Source organism: Gopherus flavomarginatus, chromosome 11 (genome assembly GCF_025201925.1).
Source record: "Gopherus flavomarginatus isolate rGopFla2 chromosome 11, rGopFla2.mat.asm, whole genome shotgun sequence".
Taxonomy (NCBI): Eukaryota; Metazoa; Chordata; order Testudines; family Testudinidae; genus Gopherus; species Gopherus flavomarginatus.
The window spans coordinates 5282506-5296924 of NC_066627.1; the positions used below are offsets into that span (position 1 = coordinate 5282506).

At 64.2% G+C, this 14419-nt stretch overlaps 1 protein-coding gene across 1 annotated transcript; it reads right to left on the minus strand.

The window, feature by feature from the left end:
* Window positions 1-269: 269 nt before the first annotated feature.
* Window positions 270-13880, minus strand: NFATC4 (nuclear factor of activated T cells 4). Its single transcript, XM_050918459.1, has 10 exons — window positions 13598-13880; window positions 9184-10114; window positions 8080-8242; window positions 6283-6482; window positions 5140-5312; window positions 4700-4840; window positions 4367-4422; window positions 3393-3519; window positions 2543-3088; window positions 270-367 (listed from the first exon to the last, which is right to left on the minus strand). Exons 1-10 carry the CDS (start codon window positions 13692-13694, stop codon window positions 300-302), a joined length of 2502 nt encoding a protein of 833 aa, XP_050774416.1. The 5' UTR covers window positions 13695-13880; the 3' UTR covers window positions 270-299.
* Between the last annotated feature and the right edge of the window lie 539 nt (window positions 13881-14419).

The window sequence follows — 14419 nt, forward strand, 5'->3', positions numbered from 1 at the left end:
TGGACAGATGGATGGAGAACTAGGACGGGCGGACAGAGAGCTAGGACAGATGGACAGAGAACTAGGATGGATGGATGATTGGAGGTGTGGTCGATGGACAGAGACCTTGGACAGATGGATGATTGGAGGTGTGGTCGATGGACAGAGAGCTTGGACGGACAGACGGACAGAGAGCTAGGACGGACGGACGGACAGATGGAGCTGTGATCGACGGACTGAGAGCTTGGACAGACGGATGAACAGAAATGAGATGGACAGAGCTTGGGTAGGCCAGGAAGAACCCGGGAGCGGCCAGGGTCTCAGCTCCCCCTGCCTTCACAGAGCGGCTCCGGGAAGTCACTCAGGTCCCGGCCGATGATCTCGGTCACTAGGAGAAAAAGAGAGGGGAAAACAGAGTGAGGGGAACCCCCTGAGCCAGACAGACCCCCGCCCTGGGGCTGGATGAGAGCCAGTGCCCCTAGAGGGGAAAGGCCCCATGTCCCACTCTGTACCCCCTGAGCCAGGCTGTCCCCCGTCCTGGGGTGGGATCAGAGCCAGCGCCCCTAGAGGGGAAAGGCCCCATGTCCCATTCCCTACCCCCTGAGCCAGGCTGTCCCCTGCCCTTGGGCTGGATCAGAGCCAGCACCCCTAGAGGGGAAAGGCCCCATGTCCCATTCCCTACTCCGTTAGCCAGGCTGTCCCCCGCCCTGGGGTGGGATCAGGGCCAGTGCCCCCTACAGGGGAAAGACCCCATGTCCCATTCCCTACCCCCTGAGCCAGGCTGTCCCCTGCCCTGGGGCTGGATCAGGGCCAGTGCCCCCTACAGGGGAAAGACCTCATGTCCCATTCCCTACCCCCTGAGCCAGGCTGTCCCCCACCCTGGGGTGGGATCAGGGCCAGCGCCCCCTACAGGGGAAAGACCCCATGTCCCATTCCCTACCCCCTGAGCCAGGCTGTCCCCCACCCTGGGGTGGGATCAGGGCCAGTGCCCCCTACAGGGGAAAGACCCCATGTCCCATTCCCTACCCCCTGAGCCAGGCTGTCCCCCACCCTGGGGTGGGATCAGGGCCACTGCCCCCTACAGGGGAAAGACCCCATGTCCCATTCCCTACCCCCTGAGCCAGGCTGTCCCCCGCCCTGGGGCTGGATCAGGGCCAGTGCCCCCTGCAGGGAAAAGACCCCATGTCCCGTTCCCTACCCCCTGAGCCAGGCTGTCCCCCGCCCTGGGGCTGGATCAGGGCCAGTGCCCCCTGCAGGGGAAAGACCCCATGTCCCATTCCCTACCCCCTGAGCCAGGCTGTCCCGCGCCCTGGGGTGGGATCAGGGCCAGTGCCCCCTACAGGGGAAAGGCCCCATGTCCCATTCCCTACCCCCTGAGCCAGGCTGTCCCCTGCCCTGGGGTGGGATCAGGGCCAGTGCCCCCTACAGGGGAAAGACCCCATGTCTCATTCCCTACCCCCTGAGCCAGGCTGTCCCGCGCCCTGGGGTGGGATCAGGGCCAGCGCCCCCTACAGGGGAAAGACCCCATGTCCCATTCCCTACCCCCTGAGCCAGGCTGTCCCGCGCCCTGGGGTGGGATCAGGGCCAGCGCCCCCTACAGGGGAAAGACCCCATGTCCCATTCCCTACCCCCTGAGCCAGGCTGTCCCCCACCCTGGGGTGGGATCAGGGCCAGTGCCCCCTACAGGGGAAAGGCCCCATGTCCCATTCCCTACCCCCTGAGCCAGGCTGTCCCCTGCCCTGGGGCTGGATCAGGGCCAGTGCCCCCTACAGGGGAAAGACCCCATGTCCCATTCCCTACCCCGTGAGCCAGGCTGTCCCCCACCCTGGGGTGGGATCAGGGCCAGTGCCCCCTACAGGGGAAAGACCCGATGTCCCATTCTCTACCCCCTGAGCCAGGCTGTCCCCCGCCCTGGGGTGGGATCAGGGCCAGTGCCCCCTACAGGGGAAAGACCCCATGTCCCATTCCCTACCCCGTGAGCCAGGCTGTCCCCCACCCTGGGGTGGGATCAGGGCCAGTGCCCCCTACAGGGGAAAGACCCCATGTCCCATTCTCTACCCCCTGAGCCAGGCTGTCCCCCGCCCTGGGGTGGGATCAGGGCCAGTGCCCCCTACAGGGGAAAGACCCCATGTCCCATTCCCTACCCCGTGAGCCAGGCTGTCCCCCACCCTGGGGTGGGATCAGGGCCAGTGCCCCCTACAGGGGAAAGACCCCATGTCCCATTCTCTACCCCCTGAGGCAGGCTGTCCCCCACCCTGGGGTGGGATCAGGGCCAGTGCCCCCTACAGGGGAAAGACCCCATGTCCCATTCTCTACCCCCTGAGGCAGGCTGTCCCGCGCCCTGGGATGGGATCAGGGCCAGCGCCCCCTACAGGGGAAAGACCCCATGTCCCATTCCCTACCCCCTGAGCCAGGCTGTCTCCCGCCCTGGGGTGGGATCAGGGCCAGTGCCCCCTACAGGGGAAAGACCCCATGTCCCATTCTACACCCTGTGATCAAGCCAGTCCCCTGCCCTAGAGCCGGCTGGGAGCTGGCGCCCCCTAGAGGGGAAAAGTCCCATTACCTTCCTCCAGCGTGATCCCCTGGACAGGCAAGCTGTCATGGAAAGCCACCCGGTATCCACTGCCTCTGGGTTTCTCCACGTCCTCAGTCTCCCCCGACTCCGGATCCCCCCAGTTGTGGGACCCCGCTCCCTCTGACAGTGGTGGTGGGGTGAGCTGGGCAGGGGCCTGGAAGTGGGGGGACTGGTAGCCCAGCGGATGGAAGTGAGGGGGCACTGTCAGCCCAGTACCCCCGTACTGCTCCGCGTGGGGGTAGCGGTGGGAGGGCTCGGTGGCCAGGCAGCGGTGATAAGGGGGTGTCAAAGGGAGCAGTGGGGGCCCATCAGGGTATGGAGAGGGGCTCCCAAAGGCCGTGGGGGAGGGGGAGTAGCCAGCCCTGTAGGGGGAGTCATCAGGGTAGCAGGGGAAGTGGGGGCGACTGGGGGAAATGTCCATGTCCCCGGGGCCCTCGGGAGGGTAAGGGGGACCACAAGGGGGCACTGGGGAGGAGGGGCCGGGGGGGAAGCCACGGAGTGGGGAGGAGGAGGGTGGCTCCTCCTTGAAGATCACTGTTGGGAGGAGGGGGAGAGAGTCAGGGGTGGGGAGGAGAAGGGAACTGCCCCAAATCCTTCCCATCCAACAGTGCCCCCCGGGAGACAGCACTGTTTGTCCTCCCTCCCTCTTCTCACGCTCCCTCCCTCCCACTCCTTCTCTATTTCCCACCTTTGTCCCCTCCCCCCAACTAACTATCAGGTCACGTGAGAATCACCCCCCTATTTGGTGCCCCCCCCAACCGCTTTTCCTTCCTCCTCCTCCCAGCTCGTTCCGCTCTCCCCACTTGTACAACTCCTCCCCTTCCCCGCCCCCACTCACTGGGCAGGTATTTAAAGGCCTGCGTTGGGCTCCGTTTCCGCCGCCCGTTGGAGACGTAGAAATAGACCTGGACAGGCCGGGCCACCTGCGGGTTGCTGTATTCTGGGACTGTGAGGGTCAGTGTGGTCTGGAGGGGGAGGGAGGGAATTCGGGTGAGAGGGGGCAGCAAAATTCCCCCATCCTGGGTGGGGCTGGAATTTGGAATCTGTTCCCAGAATCCAGATCCAGGGTGGATCTACTCCAGGATTTACAACAACCCCACCCCATTCCCCCTGGGCTGATCCACTCCAGGACTTCCCTCATCCCCCACCCCGCTCCCCCAGGGTTGATCCACTCTGGGACTCCCCTCGTCCCCCACCCTGCTCCCCCAGAGTTGATCCTCTCTGGGACTCCCCTCGTCCCCCACCCAGCTCCCCCAGGGTTGATCCACTCCAGGACTTCCCCCATCCCCCACCCCACTCCCCCAGGGTTGATCCACTCCAGGACTTCCCCTGTCCCCCATCCCGCTCCCCCAAGGTTTATCCACTCCGGGTCTCTCCTCATCCCCCACCCTCCTCCCCCAGTGTTGATCCACTCCGGGACTCCCCTCGTCCCCCACCCCTCTCCCCCAGGGTTGATCCACTCCAGGACTTCCCCCATCCCCCACCCTGCTCCCTCAGGGTTGATCCACTCCAGGACTTCCCCCATCCCCCACCCCACTCCCCCAGGGTTGATCCACTCCTGGTCTCCCCTCGTCCCCCACCCTCCTCCCCCAGGGTTGATCCACTCCGGGACTCCCCTCATCCCCCACCCGACTCCCCCAGGGTTGATCCACTCCGGGACTTCCCCTGTCCCCCACCCCGCTCCCCCAGGGTTGATCCACTCCGGAACTTCCCCTATCCCCCACCCCGCTCCCCCAGGGTTGATCCACTCCAGGACTTCCCCCATCCCCCACCCCGCTCCCCCAGGGTTGATCCACTCCGGGTTTTTCTCACCTCGTTGCTCTTGAGCCGGTTAATACAGGCCTCCTCCTCCCATTGGAGCTTCCCATCTGAAAGGTGAGAGGTTATTGGCTGAGAGGCCATGGGGGGGTGGAGCAAGGGGGAAGGGAGAGGGCAGGGAGGGTCCTGGAGGGATCTCTCCAAGGACAGGGAGCGGGAGCACTGTAGGGCCCGGCGTCTCCCAGACACAAGGGGGCACAGAAGGGAGGGTGGAGAAGATGGGAATGGGAGGGTCTCAGTGGGGTGTGGGGAGGGATTGTGGATCCCAGGGGGCTCCCCAAGTGTAGGGGGCAGGGAGGAGATGGTGGGGGTGGGGCTCGCACTTACCGGGGCCCCTCTCAATGAAGATAACCTTGGAGTCAGGCAGGAAATTGGCGCCCGACAGCACCATCTCCTCGCCCCCGTGCCCCGACCCTGCGCTGAGGCTGCACTTCTCCACCTGGGGGAGCTCCTGCGCCGAGCGCTGGGCTGGGGCAGGAGAGAGCAGTGAGCACCCAGCCCCACGGACAGACGCCTCCCGCCCCCGTGACCTCTAGTGGGGCCTGTAGTGGGCGTGGAGCACATAGTCCTAGCTAGACCCGCTGTGCCCCCCAGTGGGGCCCATAGGTCTCATCAACCCCATAGCCCTGGGCTGACCCATGCCTGTAGATAGCGTCCACCCCACAGCCCTGGGCTGACCCACCACAGCTCCCAGTGGGGCTTGTAGGTGACACCCACCCCATAGCGCTGGGCTAGCCCACAGCACCCTCTGGTGACTGGGCACTCACAGCACTCGATGGGCACAGAGGCGGCTTGGATGGAGACGACTTTCCCATTGCCCTGGGGGACGTGGACCCTGAACACCAGCCGCACCCGGGTGTTCTTGCGCCCGATGTCGGTCTCGCCCTTCCGCAGCTCGATGTCCGAGTTACGTAGCTTCAGGATCCCTGCGCAGTCAATGCTGGGGAAGGGGTGCAGGGTTAGGGGGCCCCTGGGGGGGCAGGACAGAGCCTGGAATGGGGCCCTTGGTACCACCTCATCCCCTGCCCCTGGGCTTGGAAAGCCCAGAGCCGGGTCCCTGTGTTGTTTGGATTGGACTGTGGGGTGCAGGTCCACGAGGAAGGGGAGAGACCCCAGAGCTGGGTCCCAGAGCTCCCTGGATTGTACTCTGGGGTGCAACTTCTGGGTTCCCCCAGCCCACCCCTTCCCTCCCAGGACTGGATTCTGGGCTACAGCCTTGGGGGAAGGGAAAGGCCTGGAAGTGGATCTCTGTGCCCACTGGAATGGGTTCGGCTGTGCAGCCCCTGTGGAGATAGGAAGATCTGGAGCAGGATTCCTTTGTCCCCTGGAATGGATCTCCAGAGGCACCTCCCACTCCCTGGAGGACAAGAAGACCTGGGCCTGGATCTCTGTGTCCCCTGGATTAGACTTCGGGATGCCCCCTCCCCTGGGAATGGGGCAAAGACCCAGAACCAGATCCCCTGTGTCCCTGCAATGGACTCTTGGTCCAGTCTCCCTGGGATGGGATGAGGGAGACCAGAATTGGATTCCTTTGCCATTGGCATGGATTCTGGATCGTGTCTAGAAGCGGCTCCCTGCATCCCCTGGAACGGACGCAGGGTGGCACTGCCCTGGGATGGGGGAAAAATTCAGAAGCAGATCCCTGCTCCCGCTGGATTGGACTCTGGGTGGCGCTGCCCTGGGATGGGGAGAAAACATGGCAGTGGATCCCTGCTCCTGCTGGATTGGACTCTGGGTGGAATGGGGAGAAAACCTGGCAGTGGATCCCTGCTCCTGCTGGATTGGACTCTGGGTGGCGCTGCACTGGGATGGGGAGAAAACCTGTAAATGGATCCCTGCTGGATTGGACTCTAGGTGGCGCTACCCTGGGATGGGGAGAAAACCTTGAAGCGGCCCCCCAAGGAACTCACTTGGCCGCCATGTTGTTCTCGGGCAGCAGGGACATCTCCAGCACCTTGGTGCTGCTAATGATGGTCTCGTAGCTGGCAGTGGCCACCATCTTGCCAGTGATGCGGTGCACCTGGTAGAAGGCATGAGGCCGCAGGTTGCGCTCGTCGGCCGTGCCGATGAACATCTGCAGGGTCAGCGGCTTCTCGTCGTAGCCTAGGAGCTTGTGGGCGGGGGGGATAGGGGAAGAAAGGGGAGGACAGTCAGGAATCAGGGCCCTGATCTGCTCAGCCCGTGATCCACCCACCAGGATTTCCCAAGGAGAAGAATGGGAGGGTGACATGAAAATCCTGGCCTGGATTCCCCATGCGGAATAGGGAGGGGGCTGGGGAAACCTGGACTGGATTAACCCCCAGGGAATGGGGAAAGAGGGCTGGGGAACACAGACCCAGGTGCCCCTCCATAGGGAATAGAGAAGGGGGCTGGGGGAACCCGGACCAGATTCCTTTTGCTGTCCAGAAATGGATTTGGCTTTCCTGGCTAGGACCATGCCTGGACTAGATCCCAGGTAAAGGCCCCCCCCCACACCCCATGACTCAGTTTCCCACCCCTAAGGGAGCTTGGGTTCTCTCAGAGCCCCATCGCGTGCCTTGTCTCCCCTGCAGCCCTCGGAGTCTGGACGCCAGCCCAGCCAGGGTGGGGCGACGCCAGCGGTTTGGTGGTCTCCCCCAGGGCGGGCCCAGCTGTTTCCAATCAGCAGGCGGGATGTACAGCTGGACTCGATTTGGGTTGGAACAGAAACAAGGGGAAACAATCCTTTCCCCTCCCCCGCAGACCTGGGTGAAATGGAATGTTCTGGGGGGTGGGATCATGGGGCTATCTGCCCCCTGAGTCTGAGATGAGAGGTGCTGACTGGGGGGTTCCAGGATAATGAGGGGTCTCCCTCCCCCTCCAGCCCCCCAAAACTCCCTCCACTCCCCCTAAAACCCTTCCTTCTCCAACCCTCCACCCTTGAAGCCCCCCCAAACCACTCTCCTCCAACTCCTTCAGTCCCCAGAGCTCTTCCTCTAACAACCCCTTCCTTCCACCCAGAGACCCCCACCCCATCCCCTCCATCCTCCCCCACTCTCTGTTTCTCTTTTGCATATTCTGCCTTTCACAACTATTTTGTGTGTGTGTGTGTGTGTGTGTGTGTGTGTGTGTGTGTGTGTGTGTGTTTTCCTGCTGCCCCCTGCTGGACGGGCTAAGTCCTGCTGTGTGTAAGTGTTTGGCTGTGCACACACACACACGCATGCGCGGCCTGTCCCTGGTCTGGAGCGTGGGAAAGGGCACCCTAGCATGTGCACTCCCACCCCCTCGCAGCTCCAGCCGGCACAGGGGAGGGGGTGTGTGCAATGAGAGGGGGATGTGACCCTCACTAGCCCTCCCCCCGCAGAGCCACGGTCACACAGAGCCCCAAGCAGGCTGGCCCGGTGGGACCCAGCCGGAGCAGTGCCAGGAGCGGAGCAGAAGCAAACGACAAGGCGAAGGCGGCAGAGTGAGCGGAGAAGGGGGATAGTAAAGGAAGGCCGAGGAAGCAGCTGTCCCCACCCCTCCTGTCTCTTTTGCCCCCATCCTCCTCCCCCCATCTCTGGGACCCACCTGCCGTGTCACCCGATGCTCCGTAACCACCCATGCCCCCATTCATATTCATGAGAAACTTGTGGTCACGGGTTGGGGGATCCAACCCGTTTCCCCCAAGCGTGGGGGGCACTGGGGACGCCTGGAGATGGGGCTAACCGGGGGAAAATCCAGGGATGCCTCCAAGGCAGCTCAGGTACCTTCACCACAGGGTGACCCCCCGGGGCAGCCTTCACGGCCCCCCGGCTGCCCTCGGTCTCGTAATGGGCCCGGTGGTGGGTCCGGGGCTGGACTTCGATCTTCAGCTCGTATTGTTCATACTGGCTGGGCAAGGGCCAGTCTAAGGGAGGCAGAGCGGACGACCTAGGGCAGAGAAGAAAACAGGTGTCCCGGGTGGCACCTTGGCCTCTAGGAGGTGCTGTGCTGCAGGGAATAGGTCTAGGGGCTCAATAAGGGTCGCTCTCTTCCCACAATCAGTGGTCACCCCCATACAGCACTAGGGGGCGCCACATCGCAGGGAATAGATCCAGGGCTCTAGCAAGCACTCTTCCCCGGCAGTTAGTGGTGGCCCCAATGCCCCAATGCAGCACTAGGGGGCGCTGTGCTGCAGGGAATAGGATTTGGGGCTCCCCGTCCCCCATAAGTGCTGGCCCCAGTGCTGCTGGGGCTCAGTAAGGGGGGGCTTTCCCCTCACTGTCAGTGCTGGCCCCGCTGCAGCGCTGGGGGCAGGCTGTGCAGGGAATGGGGCTGGGGGCTCAGTAGTGGGCACTCTCCCCACCCCCAGTGCTAGGGGGCGCTGTGCCACAGGGCCTCCCTAGGGGGCGCTCTCTACGTAGCCCAGGCTGCAGCATCCTGGGGTTTACCTTAAGAGGGAACGTGCGGTGCCGCCAGGAGCTGTGTTTACGGCAGCTGCCCCCGTGCGTGCTGAGCAGGGGCCTGGGATCTGTAACAGGAGACACTGGCCCGTCCGCCGCAGGGCCAGCTTGACAGCTTGTTATTATACACTGGAACCGCTGCCAGCCACAGCTGCAGCCCGGGGAGCAGCTGGCAATATGGGCCTGGCTGGCGCAGGGAGGTGGGGAATGGGGCACGGGGCCTTTCCCCTCTAGGGGGCGCTGGCTGTCATCCTGGCCCAGGGTGGGAAGTCGGGGAGGGGGCCTTTCCCCTCTAGGGGGTGCCAGTTCTGATCCAGCTCCAGGGCAGGGACTGGCTGGCATGGGGGGTGGTGGTGGGAAATGGGGCCTTTCCCCTCTAGGGGGCGCTGGCCCCACTGCTGGGGGCAGGGGTCCATTAGTAGCTGGTACCTGAAGATGGGGCTGTGGCCCCCGATCCTGGCCTTGGACCAGCCCAGCGGGGAGGGCACAGCCAGATAGTCCATCCCGTCCTTGCGGGCCACCCCAACCCCCCCGTCGTCACCATTGCAGCACCCCTCCTCCTTCCGCGTCAGCGCCACTGTCTGCTCGGTGGAGGTCTTGCGGGCCTTCTGCGGGATGCTCTCAGCTGGGGGGCGTTGCCCGGCAGCCTCGTAGGGCGGCCCCTCCCCGCCCACCCCCTCCACCCCCTCCCCGCCCCCCTCCTCGCCCAGGCTACCGCGGCGGGAGAGGCAGGGCGAGGCCGAGGAGTGGGTCTCCGAGCTGGAGTAGCGCCGTTTGCCGCAAGGTGAGGCCGGACGGGGTGCCAGGGCCACCCAGCCATCCTCGGCCCCCCGCCCAGCAGGGTACAGCCCCCAGGGCTCCTCCAGCCCAGTCCAGGGCTTGGGCGAGCCACAGGGGGAGCTGAGGGCGAAGCGGGCGGCAGCTTCATTCAGCTCCCGCTCCACATCATCACCGCCCGCCCCGTCATCGTCCGAGAAGAAGCTCCAGGGGGAGGCACTGCCACTGCTGGCGGGGCTCGGGGTGAAGAAGCCAGAGGCCGGAGGGGCCTCCCGGTAGCCTCCGTAGGCTTCCAGGGGCAGGTAGTCACGTGGGGAGCAATCCCAGTCGGTGCCAGGCGAGATGGTGGTGATCTGGATGCTGGGGCACTCCAGGACGCGGGCATTGGCCCCCAGGCGCACCCACCGCGCCGGCTGGCTCTCGAAGGTGTCATCCCGTGCTGGGCGGGGCGGGGGGGAGTGCATGCCAGCCCGGGGGCCCCCGCCCAGGCGGGGCGGGCAGGGGATGCCTAGGGGGGAGGCATAGGCTGGTGGGTCATCCAGCGCCAGGATGCAACACGAAGGGAGGTCTTCGGCGTCGAGGTCTGTGGGGGGAGAGAGGAGGAGAGATGGACATGGGATGGTGGAAGGGCTCCTCCTATCCACAAGGGGGAAGCAGACACACAGCAGGACTCATCCTCTCCACTAGGGGGCAGCAGGGACACCCACACAGCAGTAGTAGATTGTTATCTCTCTACACACCCTCGCAAAACAGCAGTAGTATGTTGTGGTCTGTCCAGGGCCACCCCGGAGTGGGGAGCCAAATGGCACCATTTGCCCCAGACCCTGGTCCCCGCAGGGGCCCCGCGAGCCCTGGCCCGACAGTGGTCCGGGTCTTCGGCGGCATTTCGGCAGTAGGGTCCCTTCAGTGCTGCCGAAGACGTGGAGTGACTGAAGGGCCCCCGCCGCCGAAGACCCGGATCGCCGCCGGGTGAGTACAAGCACCGCAGCTCCCCTGCTTTGCTACAGGCCCCCTCAATCCTCTGGGTGGCCCTGGGTCTGTCTGTCTCTCTCTCCAGTAGGGGGCAGCAGCAACACAGTTTATCTCCACACAAAGCCTTATCCCAGCCGCAGTGACCCCTGTTCCCTGCTTTTGCTATAGCACAAAGGGCAGGAGGCTGCATCCCGGAGGACGCCAGGTTCCCGTCCTGCCTGGTGCTGTGGCATTTCCATGGGGCCTGGATAAGATGGCCAGGAATCTTGCGGGTAGAAACGTCTATGCTGAAAACCACCGGCAGGAAAGCTGCCTTCCCACGAAAACACAAATATTTGGAGAGAGAAACAAAGCAACGTGATCTCAACCCAACTTCCAGCTCCGAAACACACCTGCTTCTCATTTAAGGCCCCGTCGGGTGGGCCCTTGGCCGGGGGGAGGGGTTCCGGTGCTGTGATGTCAGACCCCTTTGCCCCAGCCAGAAGCCCAACAGCTGTGAGGCTGGGCTGCCCGGGAGCTCCCCCTGCACCCCACAGCGACTCTGGCTGGGGCTGGAGCTCCCCGCATCCCACTCCCCACAGCGCCCTCTGCTGGGGCTGGAGCCGCTGAAGCTCCCCGCATCCCACTCCCCACAGCGCCCCCTGCTGGGGCTGGAGCCGCTGGAACTCCCCACATCCCGCTCCCCACAGTGCCTCCTGTTGGGGCTGGAGCCACTGGAGCTTCTCGCATCCCACTCCCCACAGCGCCCCCTGCTGGGGCTGGAGCCGCTGGAACTCCCCATTTCCCGCTCCCCACAGTGCCTCCTGTTGGGGCTGGAGCCACTGGAGCTTCTCGCATCCCACTCCCCACAACGCCCCCTGCTGGGGCTGGAGCCGCTGAAGCTCCCCGCATCCCACTCCCTACAGCGCCCCCTGCTGGGGCTGGAGCTGCTGGACCTCCCCGCATCCCACTCCTCACAGTGCCTCCTGCTGGGGCTGGAGCTGCTGGAACTCCCCACATCCCACTCCCCACAGCGCCCCCTGCTGGGGCTGGAGCCGCTGGAACTCCCCACATCCCGCTCCCCACAGTGCCTCCTGTTGGGGCTGGAGCCGCTGGAACTCCCCACATCCCACACCCCACAGCGCCCCTTGCTGGGGCTGGAGCCGCTGCAGCTTCCCGCATCCCACACTCCACAGTGCCCCTTGCTGGGGCTGGAGCCACTGGAGCTCCCCGCATCCCACTCCCCACAGCACCCCCTGCTGGGGCTGGAACTACTGGAGCTCCCCGCATCCCACAGTGCCCCCTGCTGGGGCTGGAGCCGCTGGAACTTCCGACATCCTACTCCCCACAGCGCCTTCTGCTGGGGATGGCACCACTGGAGCTCCCCACATCCCACAGTGCCCCTTGCTGGGGCTGGAGCCGCTGGAGCTCCCCACACCCCACAGCGCCTCCTGCTGCAGCTGGAGCCGCTGGAGCTTCCCGCGTCCCACACCCCAAAGCGCCCCCTGCTGGGGCTGGAGCTGCTGGAACTCCCCACATCCCACTCCTCACAGCGCCTTCTGCTGGGGCTGGAACCACTGGAGCTCCCCGCATCCCACAGTGCCACCTGCTGGGGCTGGAGACGCTGGAGTTCCCCGCATCGCACTTCCCACAGCGCCCCCTGCTGGGGCTGGAGCCGCTGGAGCTCCCCGCATCCCACACCCCACAGTGCTCCCTGCTAGGGCGCAGCCAGGAGCTCACCCCATCTAGGGTGACCAGATGTCTCGATTTTTTAGGGACAGTCCCAATTTTTGGATCTTTTTCTTATATAGGCTCCTATTACCCCCCACCCCGTCCTGATTTTGACCAGACACTTGCTGTCAGGTCACCCTATCCCCATCCCACTCCCCACAGCGCCCCCTGCTGGGACTGGAGTAGCTAGGAGCTCCCCCCAAAGCCGGTCCTCCTGCTCCACTTCCCACAACGCCCCCTGCTGGGACTGGAGTAGCTAGGAGCTCCCCCCAAAGCCAGCCCTCCTGCTCCACTCCCCACAGCGCCCCCTGCTGGGACTGGAGTAGCTAGGAGTTCCCCCCAAAGCCAGCCCTCCTGCTCCACTCCCCACAGCGCCCCCTGCTGGGACTGGAGTAGCTAGGAGCTCCCCTCAAAGCCGGTCCTCCTGCTCCACTCCCCACAGCGCCCCATGCTGGGAGGGGCTGGTGTCAGGGGGCTGCAATTCCCCCTCTCCCCCAATGATCAGGATCTGGAAACCTCATAAACTGGGCACCAGCTCTGGGCCTTGCCCCCACCCTGTGGAGTGGGGCAGCCTGGCCTGGGATGGGAAGGGGCAGACACATGAACCCAATTAAAGGCGCACTCGCCTCTGCTGGCAGGGCCTGGGTCGCCATGGGAACGTGGGGCACAGTGCCAGGAATGGGGGGGGGGAGAGTACGAGTCTGAAGGCGCTAGTTAAAACTGTGTGCCGGACAGACAGACAGAGGGGGTGGGGGACAGACCACCAAGTTCCCCACAGCCAGGGGGGATCTCTGTGTGTGTATGTGGGAAGAGGGGGCTGGAGAGCATGGGAACCTGATGGACAGACACCCGGAGGGAATTCTCTTCCCACCCCCCATGGCTGGGCTGTTTCAGGCTGTGAGCGTCCCCAGAGCAGTGCCCCAGCTGGAGGGGTTGTGGGGGGTACTCTGGGGCTGGGAGCTTCCCCAGAGCAGTGCCTCAGCAGAAGGGGTCATGGGGGGTACTCTGGGGCTGCTAGCTTCCCAAGAGCAGTGCCCCAGCTGGAGGGGACGGGGGGGGTACTCTGGAGCTGTGAGCTTCCCTAAAGCAGTGCCCTGGCAGAATGGCCCTGGGGCTGGGACCGGCAGAGAGGCCACCTCATGCCACTTGTCAGGCCCTCAGCATCCATACCAGGGAGCTGCTCTTCCCATAACGTGAGAAACCAGAAGGGTGTGTGTGTGTGGAAACTGATCCCCCCTCCCTTCCCCCTCATCCTTAATAGGGCAAAACTTTCCATCCTCCTCCAGCCAGGGAAGAGCAGAAATCCCGTTGGCCCTTTAATACTCCCTCCCAACCGCGCTGGCCCTTTAAGAGCAGCCCCCCCCCAACCCCCACCATCCCTCACCTTCCAGCGACACCCCCATTCCCGGGGGGTCCTTCTCCTCTTCTCCAAATATCAGCTTGAATTCCAGATCCTCGTCTTCGCAGCTGGCCGCCCCCATGGGAGAGGCTGGATGGACTGCGGGGTGAGGGCGTCCCCCAATTGGGTGGGATATATGAGGGGTCCTAGGGGGCCACCCCAAGAAACCTTCACCCCCTTATTCCACCGGTGGGGGCAAGATCTTCCTTCCTCTCCCTCCTTCCCTCGCCTCAATTTTTCGACCTTTATTATAACGTCCACAAAAAAAAGTTGTCCCAAACTTTCCCCCAAGCTCCGCCCACATTCCCCCTCCAAGCCCCGCCCCCACTCCCGCCCTTCTGTGATTGGTCCCAGCCCCGCCCCCTCAGCCTGTCATGTTTAGGGCCCCGCCCACAAACCTATTAAAGCTGGAAAAATAATAGACCCGTTCCTGTCGTCCCTTCATCCCACCTCCCCGTCTCCCTCCGGATGGAACAACCCGCCCCGTGCCGATTGGATGGCTGCCGGCAGAGCCCCGCCCTCTCCCGGTAGAATGCATTGGGTCGGGTCTCCCCCGGATGGAGATTTAAAGAGACAGAGTCTGATTTTGAAAAGGGAAGGAGAAGCCAAATACGATGGAAACATTTCCCCTCTAGGGGGCTCCGTCTCCGTTCCAACCCCAGGGCAGGGACTGGCTGGCTCGGGGGGGTGAGGAATTGTCCTTCACCTGGAGGGGGCGCCAGCTCTGAGCCCGCCCCAGGGCCGGGACTGGCTGGTTCAAGGGGGTGGGGAATGGGGCATTTCCCCTCTAGGGGGCGCTGGTGACTG